At 45.0% G+C, this 15004-nt stretch overlaps 3 protein-coding genes across 4 annotated transcripts; 2 read left to right on the top strand and 1 right to left on the bottom strand.

The window, feature by feature from the left end:
• The first annotated feature begins 96 nt into the window (after positions 1 to 96).
• Positions 97 to 5477, top strand: ubl4a (ubiquitin like 4A). The gene is made up of 4 exons (XM_048981819.1): positions 97 to 283; positions 4243 to 4348; positions 4446 to 4651; positions 4857 to 5477. The coding sequence occupies exons 1-4, from the start codon at positions 236 to 238 to the stop codon at positions 4962 to 4964; spliced, it is 468 nt and encodes a 155-aa protein (XP_048837776.1). The 5' UTR covers positions 97 to 235; the 3' UTR covers positions 4965 to 5477.
• Positions 5478 to 6623: 1146 nt separating this feature from the next.
• On the bottom strand, positions 6624 to 10613 carry rab7b (RAB7b, member RAS oncogene family). 2 transcript variants are annotated; one of them, XM_048981806.1, is made up of 6 exons: positions 10367 to 10613; positions 9715 to 9783; positions 9287 to 9413; positions 8848 to 9066; positions 8338 to 8466; positions 6624 to 8057 (listed from the first exon to the last, which is right to left on the bottom strand). In XM_048981806.1, exons 2-6 carry the CDS (start codon positions 9765 to 9767, stop codon positions 7968 to 7970), a joined length of 618 nt encoding a protein of 205 aa, XP_048837763.1. In that variant the 5' UTR covers positions 9768 to 9783; positions 10367 to 10613; the 3' UTR covers positions 6624 to 7967. The 2 variants fall into 2 exon arrangements, with proteins under 2 accessions (XP_048837763.1, XP_048837755.1); XM_048981798.1 differs by lacking the exon at positions 10367 to 10613 and adding an exon at positions 10150 to 10314.
• Positions 10614 to 13329: 2716 nt separating this feature from the next.
• LOC125712135 (profilin-2-like) lies at positions 13330 to 14499 on the top strand. The gene is made up of 2 exons (XM_048981835.1): positions 13330 to 13558; positions 13959 to 14499. Exon 2 carries the CDS (start codon positions 13961 to 13963, stop codon positions 14387 to 14389), a length of 429 nt encoding a protein of 142 aa, XP_048837792.1. The 5' UTR covers positions 13330 to 13558; positions 13959 to 13960; the 3' UTR covers positions 14390 to 14499.
• The last annotated feature ends 505 nt before the right edge of the window (positions 14500 to 15004 follow it).

Below are 15004 nucleotides of genomic sequence, written 5' to 3'. Positions count from 1 at the left end.
GTCCCAGTTCCCCAGTATGAAACAGGCAGTCAGTCGCGTTCGCGACCAGTTGATGCGCGCGGCGCTTTAAGAACCTCGCCGCGCATCAGCAGCCCACAGTATTCGTGCTCAGTGGCGCCGCTGTTAGGCGTTACGTTACCGGACCTGACGTCCGATGCTGATAAATCACAGAATCAACACATTCGCCTTAACGGGTCGTGCTCTCTGACATTTGTGAAAGGGTCCGAATGATAAAATGATTCTCACGGTGAAGCCACTTCAAGGGAAGGAATGTAGCCTGCAGGTAAGGTGAAGGCGCGGCGTGTCGTGGCTCTGCCCATCTGGCTGCTTCACGTTTCCTTTGCAACGCGCTAGGAAAGTCCGGGGATTAGTGCGGCCTTCTGCTCCCTTAGTGCCAAGCGTGACCTGCGCGTATGTGTGACTGTATGTCAATATAAAGTTTTCTATGAGAGGGTAGACAGGCTTCCGGTTCGCGTTTCAACTTGCGTCCCGGCTCTCCATTCTGTTTTAAACGGACTGGCATCGTGCGGGGCGCCGCTAACAGCAGCTAACTGGCTAACTCTTGGAAATGCGCTCGACATTGAGGCTGCCTCGGCGACACTCGGGTGCCACGTTTATTGTGGTGTCCTGCTTTCGGATAATTGACGTTAATGACAATTTAAGCCACTTCTGTAAGAACTACGCACCGCGATTAGGAAAAATACAACATCGCCTGGGGGCAGTGTAGTATACCATGAAACACAGGGCACAAAGCTGGGGTACCCCGAGTACTGGATACGAGTACCACGCCACTCCTGTAACGTATATCACAACCTTTAAATGTCCATTTCGTAGTAGCATTTAACGTAAGACATATAAAAGTAATGTTATTATTGCCTGCATTATAATATGGTCAGAACCGTTAATTATCTCGAACTCTGGTCACGTTTTGATCACCTGCACACAATTTGAGCACAGGTTGAAGCATTGCATATAATATTTGGGCATGCGACTCCCGTGGGCATTGGCTAGCTTTGTGGGATTTGGAGTTCCCGGTTTTACTCACTTTTTTGTAGAACATTCTAGAGAGGTGCCAGTGGCCTGATGAACTAATTGTGACTTGTCTTTGTCACCCTGGGCTCATGTGTTCTGCCTAAGTATGATGGTACATCTTGTGGAGCTGGGTAACTGTCATTGTTCTGGCCTCATTACCGGGCTTACAAGGCACATTTTAAAGATGATTCCAGTATTACTGGGACTAAATATCACACATCAAATTTGTTACGTTGACATAGTTACTCTGTCGGATCCAATATTCTCAGGTTAGTGTTCATTGTTACATGGTGCATTAATAGGGAGTCTTGTTATTCAAAGCCTGTTTATGATCTTTAACATGTCACATTGCGGAATGTGTAACAGGAAAATGAGAATGTCTGTTCTGCTGAAATACAAAATGTATGACTTAGTCTAACAGTCGATAACAGTACATGGTCAAGGCTTCCAGGCTTTTATTCATCACATGAATGGCATGGTGTCAGACCGTACCCTGCTGGGAAGTGCAAGGTGGTCATCTTGGCCACAGATGTAGTGAAAGCAAAAAGACCTTAAAAAGATGCTAAAAGTAATAATATAAAAATGTCATAAATGTTATACAGTAAAAAAAAAAAGAGACCAGATCTGTGCAACACAGATCAAATAAAGATTTTGGCTGCTCTGCTCCTGAGGTAAATGTCCAGCAGGGAGGGCTGATCAGCCCTTACAAATGCGTTTGGCCCGACGTTCGACCCTCTGCAGAGCCTCACGCTCCAGGGCAGAGCAGTTACCAAACCAGGTTGAGATTACCGTGGTCAGGCTACTCTCCAGCGCTTCTGAGTCAGCGGCTTTGAGAATGACTGGTTTGGACCACATCTAGACCTGTGGACCTTTGGTTAAATGTGTTTAGAGCAATTTATCGACATTTTAAAATGTCAATGTCATTATAATGATAATAAGCTACATTTCATCTAAGCAGTGGCGCCGAAGAGGAAGAACTAACAGTACTTTTTATGTCTACATTAACAAGACATTGATACAGACTTGGTTAAATAAATACAGTGGCCGTTTACATGTATTCAATGGCTGTTTCATTAGTGTTTATGGGGAGAATAACATGCTGCTGTAGCTGCAGGTGTAGTACTATAAGAATAGTGCTTATTCAAGCTGATGTGTTTAAACTGGCCATTCTGTTTAAGTTGGCTGTATCATACCATGTTTAATATTAATGCACCGTTTGTAGGGATACGATACAGGGATGATACCATTCAGGCCATCACATTACGAAGGATATTTAGAAACAACAGGAATGACTGGGACTGACCACCAAGCTTGTAGTCTATACTCAGCTTACATAATATAGGAGTGGTAAGGAGCATGCATTGATTACAGTGCGTTGCCACACCTGTTGGCTGGAGTGCTAATCCTGCCACCAACCCCCAGGTTTTTCCCTGTAAGTTGGGGAACCTGCTTACTTGGCTGGATGTAGATTAACCTCATACCCAGGACAAAGCAATTGCAGGTTAAGAGCCTTGCTCAAGGGCCCAACGAAGTATGATCACTCCTGGCATTTATAGGATTTAAACTAAAAACCTTCCAGCTGCAGGTACAGATCCCTAGCCTCAGAGCTACCAGTCTGCCCCATAAAATAGACCTTTTCAATTATCTTAAAGACACTGTAAGAATTTTACAATAAGATTAGTGATAGAGCACAATTTAAACAGATTATTTGGCCACCTTTACAGATTTTGTAGTCTTAAGCAATTATTGCTGACCCTTGCAGTTTTACACATAGAAAGGACTAAACCATACAATGAGACTTATCGACCAAGTACTGTAAAGTATAATTTGGTTACAGTATTAATTTTAAAAATGCTTCTTCCAGCATAAATGTGCAGTCCTGCATATAAACTGTGTATGTAATCATCCTTTTACATGCTTGATCTGTTTGCTACCAAAAAATGCAAGACGTTATGACATTGGTCACAAGCAAACTGTTGTTCCTGTATTCCTGTATCACTCCAGCCCACCCTTCCAATACATATAAACTGTAGGCCAGTACACTGGTATTAATTTGCATTAGCATCTAGATGTCCTGCATGTAACCTATGAAACTATGATTTCTTACTGTACAGCCTTGTTTTCTCTGGCAGAGTGGGGGGGCAAGTGTTCAAAATGTACCTACGTTCATGAATAATTGACTCCTTGCAGTTACGTGATGTGTATTTACCCTGGTGTCAAAACTTGCCCCTACGCCTACATACCATTATGGGCCACTTATACTCCCTGTCTGTGCAAGCAGGATGCGAAGACTGAGCTTCTCCGGCAGAGATATCAATTCCCTGCAACTTTCACATTGGGTGCCTGTTGAAATTATGCCTTTCAAATTGTTTTTTTTTCCCCCAAAGACGTAAGCTTTGCAATATGTACTGTATGTATGCATGCATTCGGACACATTGCAGTCGCCATCATGCATATCACTTGACCTGGATGTTTACCAGTGACACAGCTTGACCCCCCACAAAAGTAGAAAACTGATATAAACCGTCAACGAAAAAAAAAATGCATATTCAAGTAAACTGGTTGTTGTTTTCCACTTAAATCTGTACAGAGACAGCACTTCCTCTGCCATCTTGACAATTCCTCGTGGGATAGTATAGCGTCCATCAGTTGCACACTTCAGAATTTCACAGAATGTAGTATGTCATCTGGGTACCATTCTCCTACTGTCTCATACATACGGAGCATTCGGACATACTGCTCATTTCCTCTACTACACAGCAAACAAGTATGCGATTTCAGATACACATTTCAGTTTTAAACTTGTTCTGACCAACCTCCCCACCCCATGCATATTTTCATACTGCTGCTTCAAAGTACACATCCGTGTATCTCATATCCCTGGAAAGCTCTCTTCCCCGAGTCTTAACTGCCCCATTGAGTCTCAGATGAAATTATGCTTCCCCCATTTCATACAGATTTTTAAAGACAGACCCCCCCCAATTTTTCCCCTGTTCTTTAAAATCTCAGACATGAGGAGGTGAGAATTCTTTCCCGTGACTCCTATAAAATAGCATACTGTTGTCACATTTCACCGCACACACCGCGGGACAGTATGGTGAATTGTCGGCAGTACTAATTATGACATCAGTTGCACGTTATCAGTCAGAGCTGGGAATGCGTGTCCTACCGTGAAGGTGGAGGATGCTTACAGACGTGTCTGAACTGCAGGTCACAGAGGACGAAAAGGTGTCGACGGTGAAGGAGCTCATCTCGGACCGTCTGAATATCCCCCCCGGTCAGCAGCGGCTGCTTTACAAAGGGAAGTCTCTGGCAGGTAAGGATCATTATGGTGCCCTCTGGGTCCTATTGCCCTCGTGTGCCACTTGGCTCACATCTACCGGCATTGTCCTCCTCCTGATGTGTCTCCTCAGATGAGCACCGGTTAAGTGATTACTCCATTGGAGCAGACGCCAAGCTCAATCTGGTAGTGCGGCCCACGGGAGAAAGGGCAGGGACAGCCGGGGGCTCCGGAGGTGGTGGAGGATGCGGCGGCGGGGTGTGGCAGGCCCTCTCTGTGGTGTTGGCCAGACATTTCAGTCCTACGGATGCAGCTAAGGTGCAGGAGCAGGTTATCAAGGTATTAAATCTACACCCCTCCCCCAGCTCACTTCTGTGAACAGGCTGTCTCGGCCCCCAGTACTCTGCCGTGTCATCCTGATATCACCATGGGCACAACGCTTCCTGAACAGGGTAAAGTACAGTATCCTCAGTGCACAGTGAGGCCTGGGGCTGGGCTCCGGACTGGTCACTAACCTGCAGCTCCTCTCTGTTTCTCCTCCGAGGATTACGAACGCTCCCTCCGGCAGCTCAGCCTGGATGACATTGAGCGTCTGGCCAGTCGGCTGCTGCACCCAGAGGCGGAGGGCATGGACACCTCATACATGGACTAAGAAAAGTGCCCGTCTGGGGACATGGGCGGCCTGCTTCGCTGGTCGACGAAGCTGGCTGGGAGGGGGGTCAGCGGCTGAAGTACAACTCCATTTAGCCACCCTTGGTCACCCCTCTACGGTGGTCTTTACCAGGATAAGCAAGAAAGGACTTACATGGCACTGCAACAACTGGACATGGCATCACTGTTTGACCCAAGCCAGCGATTCCCTTTCTTACACTCTGTAAAAATGAATAAAGGCATAAGAATTCACCTGCCACAAGCTAATATTTCACATCTCTTCAGATTAAAGTACTGCCGCTACTTTGATGGACACTTACAAACACTCTCGCTCATCCCTGTGTAGTAAAGTGGCAGGAAGACTAGCTAACGACATCAGCGTGGACATGAAAGCAGCCACTCTTTGGACTGATTGAGAGAGACGTTTTTGTTTAGAGACAGGCGGTCTCTGTACGATTATACTGTATGTATGTTGTGTTTATGTAGGTCAGCATTAAAGGCAAAGGGGATCTGGCTTCTGTCTGTATTTTCTGAGCCTAAGCCGGTGGCGCTGCGTGTGGTACAAGCGAACTGCAGGAGGACAGGGCGTCATGGGACTCTTACACCAGTAGTTTCCTTAAGGATGAGAATATGCCGATCCTTAATGTTGGAAATCACATGCATGCCAGAGGGGGTGGAGCCAACGCCGGACCCCTCCCCGTCCTACACATCCTCATGACAGCTGGGTGTGAGTGTGTGGATGACAGCCACACAGTACCCGTCTTCGGTGGAGCAAAGAGAAGGCATGCAGAGGTTACTGAGACAGCGGGTCTTCCCTCTATGTTGAAATAAGCCTTACAACGGCCCTTTTTGCCAGTAGCAGGCCGTTATCCATTGATCCCCAGCATGGATGAAAAGGACTATAAGCGATGTTACCACATCTGGTCCCTGCACTGCCCTCGCCCACCCCCCCCCCCCCGTTTTCATTTCCTCTTGCTGCAGACTGCACAGTCACCACTCCCGCAGAATACAAGCAGCATGATGGAAGCCCTACCGCGAAACAGACTCTGAGTCCAGCACCGGAAAAGCAGCCTGGTCCACTGCATTAGCGCAGCATTGACTCTTGCTAAAAAATTTTAACCGGCCATAAAGCTCATGGAGGGACATTGGCTTTGGCAGCGATAGCATTGTACAAAAGCTAAATCGCTACCCAAAATTGGCTGCTAATCATAACAGATACGGATCACAATAATAACCAAGTACATCTGCTAGCTACCGCCAGATTAAATGTGGCCAGCCAGCCAATTTTAAAATGACTAACACCAAGAGGGCCTGTCCCTGACAACTGCATTAGGTATAAATAGAAATTGTGATTCAAAGCACAGAAGTCTTGAGGAAGCTGTTGAAGAACAATACCACAAATATGAAGTCCTGTACTGTTTTTTTGACACTTCACTAGTGAAGCCATATCCAGAATATAGAGGAAATTAGCTGATAAATCTGGTCAGGCAAAGCCGTGGAATTATTTTGACACTAATCTCGAACTACAGGTCTATTGTGTACATTGACTATACCATGTATTAAAACACAATGTGACGGTCACAGGTGACCAGATGACCTAGAACCAAATAGTAAGCTGGAAAATTACAAGACGTTCATAAAGCACTTGACAAACGAATCATAAATGTACCTTTTTATTTAACTTGCTTTGTCATGGAAATTATATTAACAGGTGATATAACATGGCAGGTCAGCCAAAAAGGTAAAGGGGGTTTTAATGCATACAATAGTTTAATTTGGATTCTTTTTTTTATATCGGCATATATAAAATCAATACAGATTTAGATATACAGTAACTACACAGATACAAAACAAGGTAAGGAGAGCTGTCTGCAAGCGCAGGGTGAAATCGGACTTCTGCTCTCTGCTCAGACCTCAGCCACAGCAGCAACTCCGTTCCGGTTTCACTAGCTGTCCGCCACATCAGAATAAGGGAAGCAAGGCAGGGGAAATAGCCACCGTGGTTTGTCAAATCCCAGAGAGGACAGGACCAGCAATTTGGCAAAAAAAAAGGGGAAACTTCAGTGTGTACTTTAGCTCGGGTGTCAAGACCGGACTGAAGTGGAGAGACGAGGGAGCAGAGGCGGAGAAGGAGCGCAAGCTGACCAGCGGGTGAGATTTAAACCAGAGGTCACTGCACTAAGTGGGCAATAGAACCTAGAATAAAAGTCTCACTTTGGCTGCAAGTGGTACAGGTCCATCCTCGCTACCCTGCCGCTGGCTCGCTTTAATGCTCACAGTGAGGCTACACTCTCTGCTCCTCCTCCCAGCAGAGCCCCCGATGCTCCTACAGAAGAACTTCACACACTGCTGTCACACAGGTCTGACAAGCTACACTCCAAAAACCTCTTTCCCGGTGAGTATATATATAATTTTTCTCCTTTATACAGCATGCGATGGTCACACTGGCGTGTGAAGTGCTTGAGGACAGATAGCTACTATTCTAGTGCGTCTGTGGGGACGTTCAGAAAGCCGAGAATCGGTCTCCCAGCCACTCCGACGGTTGTGTGTGACAAAGGAAGAAACGGCAGAGAAGTGGGTAGATGAAAAGACACAGTGATGGGGGAGGGTGGCGGCGAGGGGGGGCCTACTGGCACCATGGATACTGATACAGCACTCAGTGGGCTGCAAGAGCCGAGCAAATGAGGGAGGAAAGAAGTCCTCACCGGTGATGGAAACCACAGACAGTTTCATGATTCAGGTTGTATGTTTTGTATTTCTCGGATGTAATCACCTTGTGAGTGACGTGGAAAGAGAAGGCCAATTGAGGATTTTCTCTCTATCGTTTCAGTTCTTGCCAAGAGTGTCAAGTTTTGGGAAAGATTAATAAAAAAAAAAAAAAAATAAAAAAAACTGCACCGTTTTGATGTGGAACCATGTATCAGGAAAACATTAATGGTGTCCACCTGCATGATACACCCTACATCCCTCGCCCTGCTCTCTCAATCTCCCATCTTCTGCACTCTCAGCAACCGCAGCCATCGCTGGAGGACACTGGCTTGTCATCCCTCAGTTTGATCTGATCAGGGAAATCGTATGTCTCCACCTCTGACTCCTAGATGGGGGAGAAGGGAGCTCATGGGAGTTTTACTTTCACAACAATTTTATGAGTAGAAAAGGAAAATGATTATCTCCCTGAACCAATCAGATATCTTGGTCCCACCTCTTCTACAATCTGATTGGTTCAGAAAGAGAACCAATCACTGTTCCTTCTGCCCTCAGAATATTTGTCTAAAACTCCTACAAGCATGAAGCAAGCATTTACCAGGGAGGGGTTGATGCCTGCCCCACCTGTTGCAAACAGAGACACCTACAGGCGGAGAGAAACATTGTACCTGTTTGAGAGCGTTACGGGCAATCGTTTGGAATGCCTGGTCCACATTGATGGCCTCTTTGGCACTGGTTTCGAAGTACGGGATGCCGTTCTTACTCTGACACCATGCCTGAGCTCGCTTCGTAGTTACCTGCGGCGAGAAAAGTCACATTGCTGATTCAACTGCCCAGCCCATTATTGTCCGTTAACCTCTTCAGGTACGTAACGAATGGAAGAGGAGGTATTCTCTGCCTTAGCATATAAAAAAATGGTACAGAAATGTACCGATGTTTAGTTAGAGAGAGATCTAGTTGAGTGACGATTATAATTCAAGATTCATACCATTAACTGACCACTTTCAAAAGTCCCGTTAATACAGAGCAATCATATGCAATTTAATTCAATTATATTCTTCCCTCTGAGGTGAATATACCACAAACACAGACATTAGCAACTTAAAAACCCAAGGTCACCTGGCATGGGCACACCTTTCCTAAGAACCCGTCACCCAGCCCAGGGTTCCTGCACAGACCTGCCTATTTTCCAAGTCAATCTTGTTGCCTAGCACCACGAATGGGAAGTTCTCAGGGTCACGGGGACTGGCTTGGATCAGGAACTCATCCCTCCAGCTGTCCAGGGTTTTAAAGGTGTTGGGTGCGGTGACGTCATACACCAGCACACAGCAGTCGGCCCCACGGTAAAAAGCCACGCCCAGTGACTGGAAGCGCTCCTGTCCTGCAGTGTCCCATATCTGGCATGTGAGAAGACAGCTCAGAGTCACATTAGTTCTTGCACAATCGAAGGGCATCTTTGGTATCTGCTCATCCCGAGGCACCCTTCTGGTATTATATGAATGAGGGGACACGTAAATGAACAGGAAAAAACACTTTGCAAGATGCCCCCCTCTCTCTTATGGGCAGGGAAGCAGTAAACAATAAAGAGGCAGAAGGGGAGGGAAGAGAGAAACAGACCTGCATAGTGACCAGCCTGTCATCAACCATGACCTCTTTGGTGAGGAAGTCAGCGCCGATCGTGGCCTTGTACTGGTTGCTGAACTTTTTGTTCACATACTGGTTCATCAGAGAGGTCTTGCCAACGCTTATCAAGGAGACAAAGTGAGATATACAGAACAGCATAAAGAACAACTAGTGGCACCTTGTTTAGACACGCACAAGGAACTGAAGGCATAGGGTCCAAGTCCAGGGTACAAGGTGACTAGGTACAATATCATGAACTACTTAACTAAGATACTCAGTGGGTACAACCATAATTCACTGTTGAAAGAACCAGCCTAACAGTAATACGTAACAGGTGATAAAATATCAAGTCAAACTCACATATATGAATATAGCAGAATACAGCGTCTTACAACACGCATAAAATGCGGGACATAACTCACCCAGAGTCTCCCAAGATGATAACTTTGAGCAGCACCTTCTTCCGTGAAGCCATACTGGACTGCTGGACGCTGAATGAGAGATTTATAACCAGCTTTTAGCACACAACTGCTCGTTTTTGTAATACAACCGTTGTCATGACAAAAAAAAAAAAGGAAGAAGTAGTTGGCAGACAGTTTTGATTATTACAACCTAATCGCTCGAAATCCGAGGTAGGCGATTGCCCTGTTTAAAGCAATCCGGCTGCATTACACATAAGCAAACGTATAAATGTCGGATACGCATGGAGCTCGGCAATAAGCGGCAAGCCTGGCAGTGCCAGTGGACAGTCCGCGTCCCGTAGGCAGCCTTCAAAAACCAGAAAACGCGCAAAAGGACGTCCGCACAGCAGAGACGTGGTCTGGGTTTTTAATAAGGCCGTCGGCCGGAAAACCTACGGGGTGCTGGCGGACGAAGCCGCTCCGCTCAGAACCGAAGACGAACCGAGCCAGCTATCCATCCAATAACATGGGACAGGTGAGCAGGCAGGCGGGGGGCGACAGGCAGCAGAATGCGGAGCTATTGAAGCACGGCGCAATGCCACGAAACCAGCGGAGCGAAATGCAGAGAGATCCCACGCAGATTTTGGGGAAGGGGGAGGCTATAGAAACTCACCAACGCGATATGCCGTCCGCTTCCTCACTTCCAGCTGACAGAAGGACGTAGCGCGAATCGGAGACAAACACACAGGGAGAGAGATCGCCAGCCAGCCGGAACCGCAGCCAAGCTCCCTGTGACGCCGCGCCCCGAATGTCACGCTGACATATATATGATCCTAAAAAACACAGGGGAAAAAAAATCCCACTTAACGGGAGAAGGGCAACATCCACCGAACCCGTAAAAAAACAAAAGTGATCGTACCTCAATATGGCTGCGGAGAGTCACGAGGGGATGACGTCGCAGGCGGAGAAACCAACCACGGGAAGTCGGTGCTCACCGCGCGCAGGGGGAAGAGAGAGAGCCATCTTGGCGCATGGGAGGCCGGCGCCGCGAGCCACCATGGCGCGGGGGCACGGGAGCCCCTTTCCTTATTATTATTATTATTTTAATAATAATAATAATTATTATTATCATAACAGTGATAATAATAATAATCCCGGCTACTGATTTTCTTAACAACAACAATAATAAAAGCGAAATAAGGCAGCATTCTTTTATTCCGGACAGAGCTTCTTTGAAACACTTTGAAAATTACTGTTTTCCCGCTCTCCCCACTAAAAACAAACAAAAAAAGCTCTCCTTTTTTATCTGACAAGGGGGTGTTCCACGAAGTAGAATTTCTAAGTTGGTTGGGTTAACTTATTCCAGAAGTAATGCTCGTCCGACAAGAGTTTAGGTAAGGAGCATTCCTATTGGACAATCACGACTTCTATCCTAAGTTAACCCAGTTATCTGAGAAATACTGTTTCGTAGAACACCCCCTGCTCAATTTTAAACCCATGTTGTCGGTAGGCTCCAAGAAATTGACAGTCTCCATCATAGAGTATGGGATACAGAAGTTAGAAATCACAACTCAAGAGCATTTTACCGTCAGTCTGCATTATGCCATCCATCCATCCATCCATCCATTTTCTTTAACCTCTTGTTTAAGGTAGCGGGGGTCCAGAACCTATCCAGGAGGCAGGGAATAATACAGGAGAGGGTGTCAAACTGCCAACCCATTATAGGGCACACTTACATTCACACCTACGAGCAATCTGCAGGGCTGGCAACTCTCACGCATCAGGCGTGACACTCACGCTCCCAGACTCTCACACTCACACAAAACATCATAAGGCAAATTAATATTATTCCATTATAAACTTAAAGTTAGCTACGTCAAAACCGTTGGAGTAGTTTGCAAACCCTACAGACTAATTATAAAGGAATAAAACTGTTACATAGGTATAAATGCATGTCTGGAATCAAAAATCTCACGCCAGCCAGCTGACCGAAATTGGCAACCCTGAATCTGGTAACTCAGATCAACCTCAGCATATCTTTGGACTGTGAGGGGAAACCAGAGTACCTGGAGGAAACCCCACGATGACACGGAGAACATGCAAATTCCACGCACATAGACCCATGGTAGAGAACTCCGGTGCCAGGGGTATGAGGCCGGTGCTAACCATCACACACCACACTGTTACCTTGTGCTATATCGTGCCATATCAGAACTACACCTTTGTGATCCGAATAAGATTAATTGATAGTAGACAGATTGGTGAGACACAAGTTACTCTGGAGTCCCTGTATATCAGACAGCTGAAGCAAATAACTAACTCAGTCCTAAGGCATATTGTATATTATTGTACTTAAATGGCATTTATTGTGTTCTTTTTTATAGTTATTGTCATAAGTTGCCTGTGTTGTAAGATGGAGGAGATGTGATAAGTGTCTGTCTGTAACGTGTGTCTATGGATGAGGACTATTCACTGCAAACCAAATCTACCTACGGGTACAAATAAAGTAATATTTGAACTTCAACTATTAAGTTGAGAGAAGAAATACATTCACAAAGACGACTGGATCACTTTGAACATGACAAGGTAGTGAAATGCTGAAACTAAGTATCCACTGTGAATCACATCATTCACAGTAACGAATGCAGACAGAAAGATGTTTCGTTAGAGCGACATGTTGCAGTCGGCTCTTCTTCACAGAAAATCCCTGTACTCACTCAGAATACAGACAGGGATAACAGTCTGTTAGAAAAAAATCAAATGTCCTGCATTCTACTACAGGGTTATGATTATAATGAGGGTTATCAAATCTGCAGATCAGTTAATAGAACAAAGCATGCAATTTACAAGTCAATTGGTACTTAAATAGAAATTCTATATCAAATGCAAAGTGATCTGAAATAATTTCACAAACATCAAATTTTATTTCGATTATATTCATGCCATTAAAAAAACACTGTTGGTTTTTATTGCACACCTGGCCCCCTCAAATTAACAGTCTGCACCCGCAGGCGGAAGCCACTCAGTCCATAACTGCAGCATGGCTACTGGGATGGTGCCCCTCACTACTTTCAGATACATTGTTATACTGTAAGTATTTGGAGTACAGAAGTTATGGACCTATTCCTCAGTATCAAAAGGTATGGAGTATATAGGAGTCTTCCATCAAATGATTTGGTCAGCTTGCTAAAGCAGCAACCCCATATCATGATACATCTTTTCTGGTTTAAATCCTGCTTCTTTGGTGCCTGGTGGTCTACCAAGTGGTCTGTTATGGTGGAACACATACTAGGAACTATAAGAAAATACCATCTGGCTCTAATCCATATACCAGGAAATGAGCCTTGAAATGGGCTATTTAATTAAATGAATTCATCAACTGATATAGATATGTCCTACAGTAAATATAAAAACAATAGTTGATTAAATGATCAAATACCTGAGAATTTTGCGTTTAAATTTCATACCAAACCCCCATTGTCTGTAGTAATCTATAACACCGTAGGAAAATATTCAAGAAGAATACAAGGCGACATCAAGACCATTAATACTCCAGTAAGTGGATCATTTATTTTGAAAGGTGGAATGAAAGATGAGCAGAGCTTGCCCTCTGGTGATCAAACAGCAACACGCCAGATAAATTTGGAAGGAAATGAGCCAATTCGCTGTCGCTGGTTGATTTATCCACTCGAGAATTTGTAGCGCATTTTTTGTACGATGGTTAATGGAAAATCCTAAACGTTTTTTCGGTATTTAAGAGTAGACAGCAGCGCTCAGGAACGCACGTTACTAATTTGAAAAAATGCTAAAAAAAATAACGATTTCGTAAAATTTTGGTACAGTTGTTCCACATCATCTCAGGCTGGTAGGAGCCCTTCAATTTTACTAATATATTTACTAATGACGTACATTCGTTAATAATATATAACAAATTAAAAAAAAAATCAATATTCGTTGCATAGTGTAAACAGTGTAGGCATTTGACTAAATTAATTTACTTGTAAAAAATTCGAAGTATCTCAAAAACAACTATCAGTCTAGGGCCTCCAGAGAAGTTAATCCACTCCTGTATGTACAACGTAAGATTATAAGATTTGAGTTATTTAATATGGCTTGTAAAGTCAGTATATAGTGTACGAAACGTTTCTGATGAACGACTGCCTGTTAATTAGTATGGAGTCTTTGACAAAGGACCTTAACACGGTTAATGGCGGGGAGATGACTGAAACCCTCATAGAAGAGCTCTTTCTTCCACATCTCCGCAGAAATGTCAGCGGTCAGCTGGCGGGACTACGCGGACACCGTGCTGTCGGAGGGGCAGTATGCTGACTGGGCGATTGTGAACCTTCGCCGACGTAAGGTTTTGGCCGCCAAACGATGGGGCTGGCTGGAACACCTGACCCGTCAAGAAGTGAAGACTTTGCTGACAGGTGACCGAGAGGCCATTCAGACCCAAGGCCTTACTCTCGGCGGAATGCAGTGCTCAGTCATCCGGGACAACATGGGCACGCCCGGTGATCGCTCGATGGACCTCCGCACGAAGCCGAGGCCCGGCCGTGGCGTGGCAGTGTGCCGCTCCAGACGGGTCCTCGTTCTGCTCGTCGGTCAGCGCGGCGTCCACAGTGCTATCCTCCATCAGATGGCACAGAGGATAGCTTCTGATATCGACAACGACGATTCACAGATGATCCAATAAGCCAAGTCCGTGCATTTCTGGAGTTTTAGCTTTTAATGGGTTCTGAGATGTATAATACTTACAGCAAGCGATCCTTGTGTAATATCAATAAAAGAGTTCTGGAAAACTAATACTGGTCAACGATGCCGCAGAACAAACTGTCTTTACTTAAATAGCTTGTTTAGCATTAAAGTGAATCACAAGGTTTATGAATTAATTGTGAAAAAAAATGATTTAGCAATGGGAGTGGAACGATGCAGTTTGGGGTCTGAATCCCATCTCAACATGTTCACATGTTCTCTCAGTGTCCCACGAGTGTCCTTCAGATGCTGCAGTTTCCTTCCATTAAAGCCTTACCGTTAGGGTAAATGCTGTAGTTAAATTAGACGTAGGGTTTATATGCCCTAAATTTTTCGACTTATCCAGGGTGCACCCCAGCCAGAAAATATCAGGACCCCGCAACATGTAAACGACTGCACCTTGATTAATCTATTTTAGTGAACGCATAATGGAATACATAATGGATAAACATTAAGACCAAGAAAATGCGGGGGGGACTGCAATATCGAGAAACTCTGAGGAAAACATTAAGCGAATGCCTAGAAAAAACATGTGTATTTCCTTTCCAATCAGACT

The sequence above is a fragment of the Brienomyrus brachyistius genome, chromosome 2 (genome assembly GCF_023856365.1).
Source record: "Brienomyrus brachyistius isolate T26 chromosome 2, BBRACH_0.4, whole genome shotgun sequence".
NCBI lineage: Eukaryota > Metazoa > Chordata > Actinopteri > Osteoglossiformes > Mormyridae > Brienomyrus > Brienomyrus brachyistius.
This window is presented reverse-complemented; position numbering and strand designations above follow the sequence as displayed.

Bases quoted from the DNA above. Each gene is read 5' to 3' on its own strand.
- rab7b (XM_048981798.1), bottom strand. From the start codon at position 10,211: ATGGATAGCTGGCTCGGTTCGTCTTCGGTTCTGAGCGGAGCGGCTTCG. The intron at 9,784-10,149 runs GTAGGTTTTCCG...TCTCTCATTCAG, and splicing joins GCTTCGTCCGCCAGCACCCC to CGTCCAGCAGTCCAGTATGG. The intron at 8,058-8,337 runs GTACAATGTTTC...TCCCCCATCTAG, and splicing joins CCCGTAACGCTCTCAAACAG to GAGTCAGAGGTGGAGACATA.
- ubl4a (XM_048981819.1), top strand. From the start codon at position 236: ATGATTCTCACGGTGAAGCCACTTCAAGGGAAGGAATGTAGCCTGCAG. The intron at 284-4,242 runs GTAAGGTGAAGG...TCTGAACTGCAG, and splicing joins GGAAGGAATGTAGCCTGCAG to GTCACAGAGGACGAAAAGGT. The intron at 4,652-4,856 runs GTATTAAATCTA...TTCTCCTCCGAG, and splicing joins TGCAGGAGCAGGTTATCAAG to GATTACGAACGCTCCCTCCG.
- LOC125712135 (XM_048981835.1), top strand. From the start codon at position 13,961: ATGTCAGCGGTCAGCTGGCGGGACTACGCGGACACCGTGCTGTCGGAG.